Raw genomic sequence first — 17,729 nt, forward strand, 5'->3', positions numbered from 1 at the left:
ATATATTGGAGCCAAAATGTGAAACTTTTTTATTACTGACTTTACGTTTTTGTACAAACACCGCTATATATATATAATATACCACCCACTGAGTCAACTGTATTGTTTTAATGGGCTGTATAACTAAAACTGAATTAAATGGGTGTCAACAAAGTTTTGTTTTAAATAAAGTTTCATTTCAATCTTAAGAGGTTTACATTAAAAGACAAAAAACCAAGATCTCCACTGATATTTTTTAATTATAGAATTTTAAGTTTTATTCAAAAAAATGTTCTTTTATCAGTTTAAAATGAACATTTTTCATGATCAAAAGAAAAAAAATTGAAAAATGAACATTGGATACGTTGTTAGCTTGTTAGCCTGATGGACTTCAGTCACACTTGGACTTACTTAACCCTTTAATACTGGAGATCAGACCACTGAAGTCAATCTTGTACTGCAAAATTTAACCGTTTACTAGATCAATGTGAATCAGCTGACTCTGATGCGAAGAAAAGTGCTTATATATATATGTATATATATATGAGTGTGTGGGTGTGTGTGGGTGTGGGTATGCGTGTGTGTGCGTGTGTGTGTATATATATATATATATATATATATATATATATATATATATGATATACATATCTCAAGCTTTTCTCTGTGACAGAATCTGCTGAAATTGCGTTAATTGTGTCAACGGTCGAAGAGTCAAAAATAAAACTTTTGCTTTAGGAATTCTGAAATATCCACTGTGATATTGTGTCCAGACAAGCTCTGTGACAGGATGGCAACCTGTCCATATGAATCCCACCTTCACTCTCCAGCAACTGGTTGACAAAATGGACGGAAGTTCAGGACAAAAATCCCTGCATTGATCAGCCATATTGGATCTTTTTTTCTGCCCTTTGATCGAGTCACTGAAAACGTCCCGCGTCCCTGATTGTTTTGCCGCCCCTGATGCCCAAACCGCGCCACTGGACCTCAGATGGCGTCTGTACATTGACATGGAAACACCCTGCTGCACCAATCGCGTCCGGTGTGAACGCAGCTCGATGGAAACGCAGCTCCAGACACAAGTCCTCTGCGTCTTTGTCCTCCCATCTCTCCACATTCTGCTGCCCCTCGCCGCTGGGCCGGGATGCAATGCTGACATATGGGTTATCTCGCCTGCAGCATCGCTCAACTTCAACGGGCCGAGCTGAACACAAACAGCCCCCCCCCCTCAACATTTCACCGTCCATCACTCCTCCTGTCTGTCTGCATCGATTTCAGGTTTGATCTCCTCTCTACATAAATTCACATCTATGAAACGCACCGTCACCGTATGTTTGCTGTGATTGGAGTTTGATTCCTTCACAGATTAAAACGTCGTTAGGATTCTTCATTGGAGGCGATGTCTGATCAGTGCATTAGTCAAAAATGTATTTATACATTCTTATTTAACTCAGGAAATGAAGAAGGACCTCCTTCCAAGTAGACCGCTGTGGTTGGTTTTTCCATCAAACATTCACCACATAAAAAAATCCACTTCCTGTCAGCGCTGTTGCCATGGTACCAAACTCCTCCACAATGTGACGCTCAGTTAATGAGCTCATTTCTGTTCTGTGAAATCAGACTGATGGAAACAGATCCTTGTTCTTGATTTTTTTTGTTACCCTTGTTCCTGTAGAACAGAACTTTCAAATTTAGATTTAAAAATAAAAAAACACGATTTCCTAAAACCCACTGGAAGAAGCAGGAAGACATTTGAATCACCACAATCATCTGCACTTATCCAGTTAGAAGGATCCACGTCTGACTTTTTGCACTTTTACAGACTTTATCCATTTTGAAGACATACATTTTTTCAAAAATCAATAAGTTGTAAACACAGTGGAGCCTTAAGCTGATCCGTTCACTCAAATGAGGCCTAATGGACTCGCGGCTCGTGCGGGCTGCTTTTTATTTTCATTAAATTAAGCTTCAAATTGAAAAGCTCCTTTAAATATGCATGTGAGAGGTAAGTGCTCCAGCTGAAGTGGTTAAGAGGCAGCGAGCGCATCTTAATGCCGCCTCTCTGGGGACGCCGAGTTCAGGCTTCCTGGACCGTCTGCGGTCTCTGTGACGTGTGACCAATCCCATCCCGCCGCACGCTGAGAATCGGAGCCTCCAGGAGTTTTCGCCCAGCTGGATGCTGCGTGGGAGGAAGTGTCAGGGTGGCACATGGAGAAGAAAGGCGGGAGCAAACATGTGCAATAACATCTGATCAGTTTGAATGTTTTTAGCTCCTCTAAGAGGACACTTTTCCCTTAAAACGTTTGTCTCCGGTCTCCACGGCAACGGCTGATAATCTGACCTGCAGAAAATCAGCTTCAGTTGTACCTGCCGCACGGGTTTCCACTCCTTCCTCTTTGGTGGACGGACGGTTGGCGCTTTATGAAGGCGATTTACTGTAACACAACTTACATGGTTTAAAACTGAGACTTTCACTGTTCTCCTGATCTTTGAGGAGATGATGTCCTTCCAGCTTTACCTCCCAAGCAGTGAATGGGACGTTTTTTACACATTTAATTGGATCAGAAAAGATCAAAATTAAATCTCCTACTTGATCTGAGCGGATCTAGAAAGGCTGGATTTGATCAAAAGGTTAATAAGTTGCTAAAATAGAAAATAGTGGAAGTATTTGGTTGTTCTACGCTCTATATATTAAAGATTTACTGTTTTTTCTGCCATTCCTTAATAAATATTGCTAAATAAATATAATTATAAGTATTGCAGCTCCTCAAATGACCACTAGAGGCTGATTTCAAAAAGGAGAAATCTCCCATTGAATTCCATGTTAAAAAGTCCAACTTAACACCCAAAATAAATGTATTTACAGCCTAATTTAAAAACTATTCCTATTTTTTCCTCCGTTTTCTAAATGAGTTATTTTAGCACAAATTGCATTGTTGAAAATAATCTGCTTTCCTTGTATTTAACATAAGCAGATAACGTTGCATTTGTCAATAAATATTCAAAGGAAACCACCTTTTGGGTTTTTACTGGACTAAAATATTCTTCTGCTTTTTTAAATTCATTCTTTTACCAGGTAGCTAAACCTTTTCTGATTTTAGTAACATTTTCTTTTTTTTTGTATATGTTTTTTATTTATTTATTTATTTATTTTAGATAATATTGCATTTATCTTTAAAACAAACCTATTTGACTTGACTTTTTCTTTACTGTTTGTTTTTATTAAGTTTTGTTTATCCTGTATTACATTTTAACTGGCCCAAATATTTTCTATATAACTCTTTTTCTTCTTTATGTAGTTGCGTTAACATTATTTATATTTTCAGACACAACTTTGTTGGGTTTCACTTGTTTTACATCATAATTCTTGTAGCCTTTTTACACGTCAAACATAAATCTTGTTATTTAGCTAATCCGTTAAAAAAAGCTTCTTGATTTATTAAAGAATTAATTTAGCGTTAACTATTGTTCTCAAGCTGATAACTCTTGTCGTGATATTTAATAATATTTAATCATTTTGTGCTGATGCATTTTATCTTCTGTGATATTTTATTATTTTCTAAACTTTTGACACATTAGCTTGTAGCATCTCATTAGCAATGTCAGAAAACTGCCTAGAATGTTTTTTAAATGGAATTCCTTTAAACACCCACTCTGATGGAGAACGTTTTTGTGGGATTTTTCAGATAATGAAAGATATTATTGAAATTCGAGCTTAAAATTGCATTTTTGAGTATTGTTTATTAAAATTACTGAGAGTCAGGAACAGACGAGCAAATATTTGAAAATAAACGTAGAGAATACGCTGAGCTCCATGCTCCGAACTCTCAGCAATAGAGAGGGGAAGGGGGGCGGGATTACTCGGTGCCAACAGACCTGCCCACAACTCAAAGGCATTTTTCTAATGCCGCTCTGCAGAAACTATGTCCTACAAAATTTTTTTTTTTTTTTTTTTTTTGAGCTGAAAATGACAAAATCAAAATTCACAGACTACTTGGTTGGAGCTTTAAAGGGTTAATATACCTGAACTATCACACCTTTCCTTCAATCTGGATTTATTACAATTGTTTTTAAAGGAAAACATTCTAGATTATTGGAAATCGTTGGCAGTGGTTTGCAGTTGTCATATTTGGTAAAGTTGTTCGGGGGTTTCAGACAAACCTTTTTTCATTTCATAACTACAAGAATTCCAGTAAGTCTCATGTTTTTCAGGCTTTAACACACAAAAAGGAACTCTCTGTTGCATTTCTGCTCTGGGCTCATAAAGAATAGATGCAGCTTAATATATTTTTCATCGGGCGGTTGTACTGTAATTCCATCAGCGGAGGCTTTACGTTTCCAGAATGCAGAACACTGAAGGTTTGAGAGCTGGAGCTGCTCCAGTGGGAAGTAATTGTATTTTCTCTTGATTTATGATGTTTGTACCTGATCAAGTTCAAGAAAAAGAAGCGTAAACATTATTTCAATGCCGAGACGAGAAGTTTTTAAGTCCATCTGGATCGTTGAAGGTGCGTTTGTCCGGCTGTAGAATAGAAGCGGCTGCATGAAATTTTCATGTGCCCTCGCTCGGAAGGGCAGGTATCTGCGCTCGTTCATAAATGCAAGCGGTTCCCACGCACAGCCCTCCCACACAAACAGGTGCCACCGTTCTCTTTATCCAGGCGGATCTGTTAGAGTGAGTCCTGTGGGACGTGCGGCTCGGCGTGACCCGCCAGCGTCCTTCACCATAGCTGGACTCGGCCCCCGGGGTCCCCAGGCCGCAGCGTCCCGCTTTATTCCACCTCCTGACACCGGCTCTGTGTGATGAGCATTGTATCAGAGCCCAAACTGCTGCTGCAGATGAAACCTTCATTCAAAAACGGTTCACTGAACCGCAAGAAATGAGCAACTTAGCCGTCCATATGTGGAATAAAGAACAAGCTAGCGCAGGCTAATGCTAATTCTCATTTAACAATCAGAGGTTCTGCTCTTAGGGATGTTAGTGATGGAAAAACACAAGAAAATAAGTGAAGTCTGTCCTTTTTTTACATTTTACAACCAACTGTTGCTAATTTGCAACATACGACCATTGACTGTATATGAGAACTGAACTGGGTAAGTGTGACATCACTCAATGAAAATGTCTCCAGCCAAATAAAGTCTATTCAGTCATAAGTTTACGTGATACGGTTCTCAGTAAGCAGTGATCGGTCCGAGTCAGTCTGAATCATCGTTTCTATGGAAACCACTCTGGCCAAGCCCAGTGAGCTTGTTGGAAGTCCACATCTATACCGCTTGATAGCAAGCTGCAGGAAATTTGTCAGACATTTTGAATTTTTCTTGCAAGACCACGCACTTTTAAAGAGGCATTTGATTGGTCAGTTTATAACTTTGAACAACTTGAACAACAGGAAAAAAAAGAGGATTATCAAGAAAAGATGAATCTGAGCAAGAATGGTTATTCTGACAGATTGACTGTTTAAACGGAGTTTACAGGATTTTGGCTTCTTGGAACCAGCAGGTACTTCCTGTTTGGAACACTAGGGGGGAGGGGTTGCTCAGTCCAGTTCTCATACACAGTCAGTGCTCACTACTCATGCGAGCGGTGACCATTTTGTTTGGGTGTCTTAAACTATTTCCCAGAAGTCTCTGCAAAAAACAAAAAAAAAACAGCATGCATTGATGCTTTCCAGATTGGCAAATTGTGTTTGAGCAATTTGTCATTTGAAAAACATTGATTTTGTTTAATTTTTCAGAAATCATTCAAGTATTGGTCATCAGAACACGGTCAATTAATAAATATTCTTTATAAAAAGTTAAAAGTTATTAAGTTTGTTACATCAGCAGAAGAGTAGTGTCATATTTGGTGTTTCAAAAAAATTGTAAACGTGTTTGAATTGGGTTAAAATCCAGCTCACTGGACAGTCTCTGACTATATCATCTTTTAATGGTTAAGGATCCGCTTGGGAATTTGGACTCAGTCCAGGACTCCACTTCAAGTGCCCATAGCATGCAAAATCGACTTGTTTGAGCTTAAGTCTGTTATTAATTCCTCTTGAAAAAAGCACCAAAAGTCACACATCTCTGAGCATTCCCCTTAAACCCTTCTCTCTGAGCACCAGCCACACTAAGACACAAAAACAAGCAAGTCCTCACATTGTGAAGTCACAAAGCGAGGAACAGCCCCTTCCAGGAAGGGTCTGCTCTGCTAGCACCGCCCCCATGCTAACACAGACACACCCACTTTCTCACAGATTTAGCGGTGATCTGGAAACACTTTCATTTTAAATGCACAATATGTACATCCGTTTTTGCAATAGTTTTGGATGTTGTTTGTCATCTCTAGGACTAGATCATGAAATGAGAGGCACCCATAAGGAGATTGAGGAGTATTCCTTCTGAGTAGGAAAAGGAGTTTGTAAAAATAATTCATATTTCATGATTATTGATTTTTTTGTGTGTTCCAAAGGTAACATGTATACTTTGTTCTGATTAAACATCACCATGAATAAAGTGTTTTTTTTGTTGTTGTTATTGGTAGTTAGCCAGGCTTGAACAAATTAAAAATATCTGACCATTTTTTAGATTCTAACAAAAAGAGATTATTTCCAGAATCTTATAAGTCTTACTTAATTAATCATATTGATTTTGGGAAAGGGGTGGGGCTACAAAAGTTCATGCTTCTTCTTTGGCCTTTCTCAATGTGGACGTTGTCTACACCAGGGAACAAATTTTTCCAGATTTTTAGACTTACTTGGCATTAAGCTAATATTTTAGTTACATGCTAGCTGTTTTAGCTAATTTAGATGTTTATTTTTTGGGCTAATTCCACAAATATTTTAGCTAGCTATCGGCTCCAGCGTTTTCAGCATCTTCAGCTATTAAACTATCACAGGTAATGCTGTATATCTAGTTATTGAAATGTTTTAGTATGATTTTTTTGAAGAATCTGGAAATTAATTATTTGAAATTTTCCTATGTGTGGCTTTCTGGAAAACCATAAATCTTTACGTTTAGGCTGTGATTCTTACACTTTTTCTGTTAGAAGAGCTATGTGAAAAAGTTTGAGGACCCTTGGTCTACACTGCTGGGTGTCTCTTTTACTTCTTTTTATTTTCTTTTTCTGTTTTTTTTTTCTGTTTAGATTTTTCAAACTACCTTGAATCTGTTTCCATAAACTTTTTGCAGAAATTTAAAGTGGCCTGCAGGCAATATTTAGAAAGAAGTTATTTTTCTGCTGAACAACCACTGATATTGTAGGAAAATAATCTCTGCATGTCGGCACACATCTCTGAAATCCCAGCCTTCACTCAGCACCAGAGGTACTTTCACACTTCTGCCGCTCATCCATGACACGAGCACCGAAGCGTCTGTAGAAACACAGACAGGAGTTCTCACACCTTCACCGAGAACATCCTGGTGCTTTTTTCCCTCTGCTTTAGCACATAGAACTTAATCCTAAAAGCTGAAACCTGAACTCATCCGACTGCACAACACGTGCCTTCCACTGCATCCATGCAGAAAAAGGTGTGTGGAGAACTGTATGGATTTATCCCCATTAAATACAGCTGCAGGTCAAATATAGTGATGCAGCAGTTTTCTCTGCATTAACCTTCTGCTATGGAATAACGGAGAGGCCTCAATTTCTTACCAACTCTCTAGAAGTTGCAAAACTTTAAAGACCCAAACTCATGTAAACTGTAGTTGGTATTAATAAGGAGTCCAATGATGGTTCTAGAAACCTGATCAGGGTTTGACCCACTTCTGCCCAACAGGAGCTGGTTAGGTTTCAGAAATCCTGACCTTTAGGTCGTGCTATAATCATCTTCTGATCTATTTTAACCCTTGTGCTATAGGCATGTTTACATTAAAAGTGGGGTCATCCGGACCCCACAAGACGGCGCTAAACTTATTTTTTCAAGGATTTTTTTTATCTTAACTGATGTCCGCGGCAGACATAAGATCCTGTCCACCTATTTCATGGGAGGGATCACACATCAATATATGGGTGGGGTCATCTAGACCTCATAAGAGAGTAGTGCTGCAAACGATTATTTTAATAGTCGACTAATCACCGATTAATTTTTCTGATTAGTTGACTAATCGGATCATGGGCAAACTGGATGTAAAGCACGCGTCTTAACCATCATTAGCTTCAAAGTAACCAAAAACTAGATATATAGCATTACCTGAGATAGTGCTAATGTGAATGCAGTGACAATGGCTGAAGATGCTAAAATTGATAGCTAAAAACGCTGAAGCTGACAACTGAAAACACAGAAGTCATAGCCAGCTATAATATTAGTTAAATGCCAAATTAACCCAAAAAAAGGAAAAAAAGCCTAAATTAGCCAAAATAGCTAATATGTTACTGAAATGTTAGCTAAACTCCCAAATAGCCATAAAAAACAGAAATAAAAAAGCCTAAATTAGCCAAAATAGCTAGCATGTAGCTAAAATATTTGCTAAACTTCAAAATAGTCCAAAAAGCTACAGAATGCCATCATAACTTTCAACTTTCCTACACACAGACTCCTTTTAATGTCAATTAATGACTAATCGAATAGTCAATTATTATTTAATAGTTGATTAGTCGACTAATCGTGTCAGCCCCATAAGAGAGCATGAGGGTTAATCTTGATTAGGTCGTTTTTAGTCTTAATCTAAAACCTGTCATTTTCGGTTTGTTTTTCTGTCACCAGCTGCCGTCGGGTCAAACCGAGTCTACCCTGGCCTCTTCATTTTTGTTTTTACTTTAAGATTCAGTTTTTTGCAGTGGACAGACGTCATATGTACTTTCTAATGCTGAGATGTGAAAATCTTGTCTTAGAAGTTGCTCTGCTTGAAGGCAGCATAACAAACAGCTTAAGCTTCTGGGTTTCTTGAGTTCACGATTTGGGCATCTATTCTGTCCCAGTCGAGCTGCAACATGGACTTGTTTAGAAAGGTGCAATTTATGTTTCTAAAACAGTGGAGGTCAAAACAAAAATGAAGAAATGCTCATTCTTACATTTTCCAAAGATCAGTTTTTCCTTTAGAAACAAAATAACTCAGATGAAAATGGTGTTTTAAACTTGTTCTTGTGACATTTTTCTAATAATCGGAGATGAATATAACGTAAATTGAGCTTAAACTGACATTTCTGAGTATTTCTATATTAAAATTGTTGTTAATCGGGAACAGTTGAGAAAATGTTTGAATAAAAAGAGCAAAATTGTGATGCAGAAAATACACTCCAGCTCCACGCTTTGTGGAGGGGAAGAGGGGCGGGGTTACCCTGTGACGACAGTCCCGCCAAAAACTTAAAGGTGAATTTCTGATGAACTGCTGCCACTCTGAAGAAACAACAGAGGTTTTTGATTTTGGCAAAAAACTGCATAATCATAATTTTAAGACTACAGGGAAAATGGATCAGAAGATGATCAGAATGGGTTTGTAGGCTCAACCCTCATAAATGTACATCTCTGCTTTGTTGTAACAAAAGTATTTATAGTTTGTGCTCAAAAACCGTCTGTCTCCAGTGACATCTCGTGGTGACTCCCTTCCAGCTGCTGATCGTCTCCTCGTCGTGGTACTTCTTGTTTTTCCAGCTTGGTGGCTCCGAGCTGCGGCCTTCACCTCTCCAGGCGTCAGCTTTCGTGTTTTTCTGAGACATTTCATCATAGAATTCCACATCCACTGTTTTTCCTCTTTATGTCCTTCTTGGTTTTATGACGCTCAGCGGCAGCGAAGTACTCTGGTGTACCCAGATTTATAGGCTAGTATTTTACAGTAGGTTCTGGGTGTAGCTGTGGTTATTCAAAGCTCCAGTGTTTTCTGATTAGTGCGGCAGAGACTCGTTTTCCCTCGAGTCTGGCTTTTATGAGTTCTGGGACTGCGGGCCCGGACGCGGCGGCTCTGATGTATGGTTTCTTTTATGTGATGTGCAGACAATACTGTTCTCGTTTTAATTCAAGCTGGGGAAGATGGACTGGGGTTTACCGTGGGAATAGAGAATCTTCTTTTGTGGAGGTATTTGTGGTGACCGTGTGCTCTCCTCCGCAGGTACACCCTTTGCTGATGCGCGAGCGGCGCTCAGAGTCTCACAGGAACAAGCTGCTGCGGCGGACAGTCAGCGTTCCTGTTGAGGGACGGCATCACCCCGAGATGGGTAAGGGTGGATCTTGATTTATCTCGAGATGAATCCTGGTGACAGTGAACGCATGAGTGTAAACTCTGGAGCTGCTCTGGAGAAGAAGAATAAAAATGAGAAAAGAAACTGACTTTTATTTTGAAAAACGATGAATGGACACAGTCATTGTTTTTGTGTGGATCTGAACATTTGGCTGATTTTTACCTCAACTGAACCCATCTCCAACAGAGATAGGCTCCAGCAGCCGCTGAAATGGATTCAGCAGGTTTAGAGAATGAATGGATCCTCTTCAACCTCATTTAATCCTCTGAGATCAAACTCCTCACAGTGTTTTTATTACTGCATCTCTGGTTGACCAGTAGATCCTCAAATAGCAAAGATAAGTCAGACATTTGGGTTTTAGGACCTCTTTGCATTCATTCTTTAGAATTAACCTTGATAAATCCTGCAGTTTGATTCACCAAAAGCTGAATTTGTTTACTTTTTGTCCGACTTCAGCTTCTCAGGTACACCTGGACTATTTTCAGATGTGTTGCTGATAATAATAGGACAGTTGCCTGGCAACCAGATGATGTAACGCCGTTTGAACCTTGGAGCCGGTGCTCTCCGGGTTAGCAGAGACACTCACCGCAGCACTCGGCGGAGCCGAGATTAAAGCCTGTGGTCTCGGCGGCGCTGACGGCGGTCGGTCTCCCCCAGATTTTCAGTTATCCTCCTTTGACATGGAAGCATAACCTGATAATTGTGGCCTTTCTCTGGTCTCTGATGAATGAGAGAAGCTCCGGAGGTTCTGTTCCTCTCGTCGGGCTCGCTGCAGCCGTCCCGCCTCTTTCTGCTGATTCAACAGGAATAAACGTTCCTGTCAGTTCCTCCCGTCTGACCTCAGCGGTCGGTGCTGACACATGGGACGACACGCTCCCCCTGCTGCCTGACGAGCGCTGACATGGCCGTGTCGGTTTGGATTATCTGCGCACTCTAAAGGTGTTTGCATATGGCGGTTTGCTGCTGCGCCGCAGGCTCTTGTACAGTGACACCGGAAAGGAGCTTCTGTGTAGAACCACAAACCCGACCCGGTGGGGGTTGTGTTTGGGCCGCGATTGGATTCCTTAGCCCACCTGAGACTGCTTTACGACCCGGCACTGCTCTGTCATGATGTTATGCAACGTCTGAAGTTTGCTGAGACTCCAGGAATATTAGAAGTCTATTCTGGCTTTAAGTGTTATTTCTAAGTTCTGGATTAACTGAGCTGTCTGTTGTGTGTCGTGTTAGATATTACTTCCATCATCAACATAAAAATATAGATTATTTGAAATAAATACAACAAACAGTACTTTACTCTTACAGAACTTTGTCAACATTTCAAAACATTGACGTTTTGCGTGTCTCCAACTCATCGATTTTGGATGTGCTGGCTGTTCCATGAAATCACGGGAACCCGCGAACCAGAAGTGGTCCAGTACCGGTATGTGGAACGAACCGGAACCCTAACCTTAACCTGGTACCATTTCATGTCCAGTACTGCAACTGGTACTGGTTCGGGTCTGGTACTGCGTCTGTTTCCGACTAGGGTAACAGTAGTGGGTTTAGGGTACTGGTACTGGATGGGTCTCAAGGACCAGTTAGCATCTGGTACAGTGTCTGGTGCCGGGTTAGGGTAACAGTACCAAATTTGGGTTCTGGTTCTGGATGTGTCCCTAGTACCAGTCCGCGTCTGGTACTGTGTCCAGTGCCGGGTTAGGGTGCCAGTACCAGGTGCGTCCAAAGGACCAGTACGCATCTGGTACCACGTCCTGTGCCGGGTCACGGTTAGGGTAACAGTATCAGGCTTGGGTACTGGTACTGGACGGGTCCCGAGGACCCGTCCACATTTGGTACCGGACGCGTCCCAAGGACCAGTCCGCGCCTGGTACCGCATCATGTGCCGGGTTAGGTTACCAGTACCAGACACGTCCCAAGGACCAGTCCGCGTCTGGTACTGTGTCTGGTGCCAGGTTAGGGTAACAATACCGGTTTTGGATACCGGCACTGGACGTGTCCAGAGGACCAGTCCGCATTTGGTACCGTGTCCTGTGCCGGGTTAGGGTACCAGTACCAGGCTTGGGTACTTGTACTGGACGCGTCCTGAGGACCAATCCGTATCTGGTACCACTTCCGGTACTGCTCTTTTATGGTTGTGGACCCTTGATTTTATGAACAGCCAGCACGTTAAAAAATGACAAGTTGGAGACACAGAAACTGAATAATTGATTCTTAACCAAACCTCAATATGTGATGAAGTTTCAATGTCTTGCATTCAAATGTGTGATGTGATCTGAGTTTAGCCCACGGGCCACACTTTGGACATGCATGTTTTAGGTTGTATCCATTTAGTTTGTTTGAAGAGTTTGTCTCCAGTGTTAGTCTGAACCGGCTGTGATCCACTGGACTTCACACTGACTGAGACCCGTCTACAGAGCTGGTCTCAGTCCACTTCTAAACAAACCCCGGTACGGTTCACTTCCAATGTGAACACAAACCAATCCTGATCAGGCCCAGCTCTAAGAAGCATCAGGAATTAAGAAACTCTACACGTTTTTACAAGTAACCGTCTTGCTTATCCAGTTTGGACACAGTAAAGCTGCTAAATGCAAACACAATCCTGCTTTACTTTTAATAAACCGCAGTAATAGATTTATTTTCATTTTCTACTTACAGTTTTAGACATTCTGCCAGGAGGCTCAAAATTGATTGTTTAACATGAGCAGCACACGTTTGTGTTTTAACATTTATACTCCAGCTATCTTTATCAGTCCTTTAGTGTGTCATTTAATAAAAATGCTAAATTAGTTTTAGTGGATTTTCTGTACTAATGACTGAACTGATGAGCAGTTTTAATTACGTAGCATGTTTCATGTCTCAGTGTGGGGCGGGTTCAGCGCCGCGCCGCCCTGCTCAGAGGTAACGACGGGTGAAGGCAGCAGATGCCCGGCTGGTAAAGACTTCCTCTTGTTCTCCAGCACTTTACTTCACTCCTTATTCACTGTGTGATGAAGATGAAGAGGAGCTTTGAAGCATTCGTGGTCTTCTGTTGTCTCAGTCATCTGTCAGAATCAAACCTCAGGAGGTGGATGTTCAGTAGTTTCTCCTGGATGTGGATTAAAACGACTGCAAAGATTAAAGATGATTTATTTTTAACTTATTTATTTTGATGTAAATTATTTAATATAAAAAAGTAAAAAAAAAAGACTAATTTGGGTTTTTGCTGGCCATCTAAACACACGGTGATGGTTCTGCCGACCAGTTCAGGGTAAATTAAGATAAAGACTCACTCTGATCATCTTTTGATCACATTTCAAAGCGTTTCAGTGGATTTTTTTAATCATGATTAGGCCGTTTTAGCCAAAATCTGAAGTCCTGTGTCGTTTTCTAGAACATAGTTTCTACAGAAGAGTTTATTAGAAACTGTTGGCATGGAGCAACCCCACCCCCCTTTCCCAACACCCTTGATGAACTCTTTGTTAACATGCTCTTCTGCTCGCTTACAGTTCCTCAGAAATAGAATTTTGAGCTTAATTTTCTTAATAGATGTTCTCAATCTTCAGAAAAATGCTTCAAAATTATGTTAAAACACAAAAAAATCATCCTACTGGGTCTTAAAAGAAGGTTTAGAAGATGGATGGATGGATAACAAAATAAATCCCTCCAGTTTTTGGTCTATTTGTCAAAATGTTTCTTTCAAAACCATTTCACTTCAGTGTTTTGTTTTGGTCCAATACTCAGATTAAAGCAGATTGTTTCATATTTCTTATCACAGTTTAAATTCAAAGGAGTTTTGGAACTAATTTATTGTTTTCAGCTTTAATTGGAAATCCAATAATGAAACATTCTGAGAGAGAAAGAAAAATGAACAAAAAAAAAAATGGAGGACCAAAATAAGACTTTCATTAGTAAGTTCCATGTTGTTGAAAATGATTATTTAATCTTACAGTAATTACAAGACTTTCTTACTCGTTAACCTTTCCTAAGTGGAACTGATAATCCCCATTAATCAAATGTCCGACTGTAAACCGACTCACCAAAGTCTGGACTGTTTACAGGAAGAGAAAACTTGGACAGTGAATTACTGACAAACTAAAGAAGAAAAAAAAGGCTGGTTATGTGTTTGTCTTTGGATGAGTTCTTCACACTAAAATCTGTTTTTAGAGCTGCAGCTAAACAGAAAATGCTTTTGGTTGAAAGTTGTTTTTTAATCCTTTAACTACTCAAAAAAATCACTAAAAAAATGTTTTTTTCTGATGCTTATTGCCTTAGTACGGAGTCCCGAAAGAGAAATCGAATAAAAAATAAATAAATTAAAGTTTAAAAAAAAGGTCTAAAAATACATAGACAGTTATAAAGAATTTTTTTTATTTCATTTTTTTAGGAAAAAATAATGTTCTGGCTAGTAACTGGTGTGCACCAGATAGTAACTGAAAAAATGTTTTTTTTTATGAAGAAAAAAAAAATTCTAAAAAAATACTAACTGGTGCGTACCAGTTAGTATCTGATGCACATCAATCAGTAACTAGTTTTATTTTTTTACTTCAATTTTTAGGAAAAAAAATCTTACCTTTTTTTTTACTTCAATTTTTTAGGAAAAATAATGTTCTGGTGAGTAACTGATGCACACCAGATAGTAACTGAAAAAAATTGTTTGTTTTTTTTAATTGGAGAAAAAAAAATACTAACTGGTGTGAATCTGTTGCACATCAATCAGTAACTTTTTTTTTTTTTACTTCAATTTTTTAGGAAAAAATTATGTTCTGGTTACTAACTGGTGCACACCAGATAGTAATTGAAAAAAATGTTTTTCTAAAAATTTAGGTAAAAAAAAAATTCTAAAAATAACGTGTTTTCTAAATCTCACCATTTGGTTGAGCAGGAAGTTAAAATGTTAATTCTGAAGCTGACATGCAACAGATTTGAAAAATATATTTAAATATTAAATCACTTTGAACTCGTGGTTTAGTCAGACTCTTCGTCTCAAAGCCTTTAGTGGCAGATTCACACCTGTTACAGGTTTCACAGAGGCCTGGAATATTTGAAAGAGAAAATTAAAAAGATTTATGGAGAGCCGAAAATGTAAGGATGGATTTTTACACATTTTTTAGCATGTTTTCGCCTAAAACAAACTTAAAACAAAACTAGCGGAGGATCATTTCAACCATTTAACTACTGAGGTGATTCTTAAACACCAAATCTTTAACATACTGTAACTTTTCAACCGTTAACAGGATCATCCCAGCAGATTCTGAAGGAGAAAATCAGAAATGCAGTGTTGAGCTTACTGTTCCCTTATATAATATGTCTTCCATCATCAGAAAAATGCCTTAAGAACATGTTAAAAACACAACTTTACATCAAATTGTGTCTTTAAAGCACATTTTCTAAAAAACATTGTTATTTTTCATGCAATCCATTCCAAGTTAGTTCAGTTCAGCCCATCTTCTGGAATGAAGTCCTTTTTAACTCCCGTAGTGTGAATGGACGAGGTGATAGTGGGAGGACGGACTTCAGGAAGAACCAAACCCAGAAATCAACAAACAGAAAACCACTGAAATGACGGCTGCAGGGAGGAAAAAGATGCAACGAATGATGAAAAATAAAGATGCCACAGAATCATGGGATAACATTCACCAATTCATGACTCGTGCTTACTTTAACTTCAAGCTTTGGTTTAAAAACCAGTTTTTAAAAGAGCCTCCTAAACCAAATAGGCACGTTTTTCGAAAGAGGAGGAGCCTAATCAGCGAGGCTCCGCCCCCAAGAACCCTCACCCAGCCAGCAGGACCAAATGGACCCCGTCTGGTTTAAAACTGGGCAGAAAATGTGGACCCCAAATGGGCTTGTCTGCAGTTAACAGTAGTAGTCTGTAGTCAACACAAAACAGCCAAAAGCATCTCTTTGACTCGTAAAGTCTCCCTGTGGTTGAACAACAACCACGTTAAGACCACTTTGTGGTTCAAACCAGTCAGAGATGATGAGAAGCACCAGCCAGCGATTGGCTGGAATGTTCTTGTATTGTGTTGTCATAATACGTTTGGTGAAATTAGTGTTTTTAAAGCACAAAGAGAATAAAATAAGGAGGGGAGAGGAGGAAGTGGTTGAGAGTGCAGCTTAAGGGACTGGAAAATATAGTTTATGATGTATTAAATGCTGGATTTGACTTATTTTACTGTAAATGAATAATTCATAGCTCTTTGCTTTAATCCAAAATTCAGTGCAAAGAGCGAGGGACGAAGATGCAAAAGAGAGATTTATTATTTAAATTAAAAAAATAAATGTGAGACTGATGATTAAATGAAAATCTAACTTTTTACTGATTTTTTTAGTAAACTATATGGAAGTGTTGGAGTGTTGTGGGGTCTGATCGGAATGTCTCCTTTGGTTTATTCATGTGGAAGAGAGTGATCAGTTTTTGTGGTCGGATGTGGTTAAGCCCATAATATCATGCATTTACTGCAAAAGATTAAGGGGCAATGACGGCTGGTAATAGAACATTTGTGATTTAAATACATTTAAACACAGAAGAAAGATCAATGCATCTATAAAGCACAAGGCATGCTGCGATAAATGCACAGCATGAGTCTTCCTCTTCCTTTTCAGCACCAAAGAGAGAGGGTAAAACCGGGCTCAAAAATTAAAAATGTACTTTTAACTTTTTTTGTTGCAAATAAGAAAACTAAGAAGGCACAATGCTGCAATCAAAGCTTAGAGTTTCAGTTATAATCTAATAATTATGAACACGATTTTCTGATTTCGGCCTCACTGTGTAAACTACAGAAGGAAAACAAAATATGACCTTATTGTAAACTAGTAAAGTTTAAAGTTGCACTACATGCTATAATGCCAGTAAGAATGCTTTTTGCTGAAAGTCACTGAAGATGCTGAAGCTTGTTGCTGAAATGGCGACGCAATTTACTTGAAGGGATTCGGTGAAAATGCAAAAAGTATTTTAAAAATTAAATTCGCTAATTTTTTTAAGAACTATGAAAGAGTTGAAATACATTTCTGAAAAAAAATGTTGTAACATTGCTTTAGAATCCCTAATACATGCCAATTTTGCTAAAAATACTTGTGTATAACTTCAAAATATCCTAAAATTCTGCAAAAGACTAAAATGTCAAAATATTAGCATGTAGCAAAAAAGAAGCTAATCTAAAAAACCCAGTAGCCTAAATAACAAATTAGCTAAAAAAGTTAGCAAGTCTCTCAAACATTAGCTAAACTCCAAATTAGCCAAACATTTCTCAGTAAACTAAATTAGTCAAAAATGTTAGCCTGTTGCTAAAATAGAAGCTAGCCTAAAAACCCCAGTAGATAACAAATTAGCAAAAAAGTTAGCAAGTTGTAAAAATATTAGCTAAACTCCAAAATAGCATAAAATTCCTCACCAGACTAAATTGTCAAAAATGTTAGCCTGTTGCTAAAGAAGAAGCTAGCCTAAAAACCCCAGTGGATAAGCAAAAAATTTTAGCATGTTGTAAAAATATTAGCTAAACTCCAAAATAGCATAAAAAACATCTATAGATGTCAAGTTACTAAAATGAGCTAGCATAGTGCTGATGGAACAGTAGGACTTTCTTGGCCTCCAGCAAAAAATACTTGAATCACTTTTATTATG

The 17,729-nt window shown here is 38.8% G+C and overlaps 1 protein-coding gene and 1 long non-coding RNA gene across 13 annotated transcripts in view; both read left to right on the forward strand.

Annotated features, from left to right (window-relative positions):
- The window catches only part of syngap1b (synaptic Ras GTPase activating protein 1b), a 207,159-nt gene that overhangs the window by 69,183 nt on the left and 120,247 nt on the right, over positions 1–17,729 (forward strand). For all 12 annotated transcript variants that reach the window (XM_036215928.1, XM_024258262.2, XM_024258256.2 and 9 more), the window contains exon 3: positions 10,000–10,105. In XM_036215928.1, coding sequence (XP_036071821.1) covers positions 10,000–10,105 — 106 coding nt within the window. The remainder of the gene's footprint in view (positions 1–9,999; positions 10,106–17,729) is intronic.
- Positions 3,471–5,614, forward strand: LOC118599822. The gene is made up of 2 exons (XR_004949325.1): positions 3,471–4,554; positions 4,638–5,614. It is a non-coding gene; the product is annotated as an uncharacterized LOC118599822 (long non-coding RNA).

The sequence above is a fragment of the Oryzias melastigma genome, linkage group LG16 (genome assembly GCF_002922805.2).
Source record: "Oryzias melastigma strain HK-1 linkage group LG16, ASM292280v2, whole genome shotgun sequence".
Taxonomy (NCBI): Eukaryota; Metazoa; Chordata; class Actinopteri; order Beloniformes; family Adrianichthyidae; genus Oryzias; species Oryzias melastigma.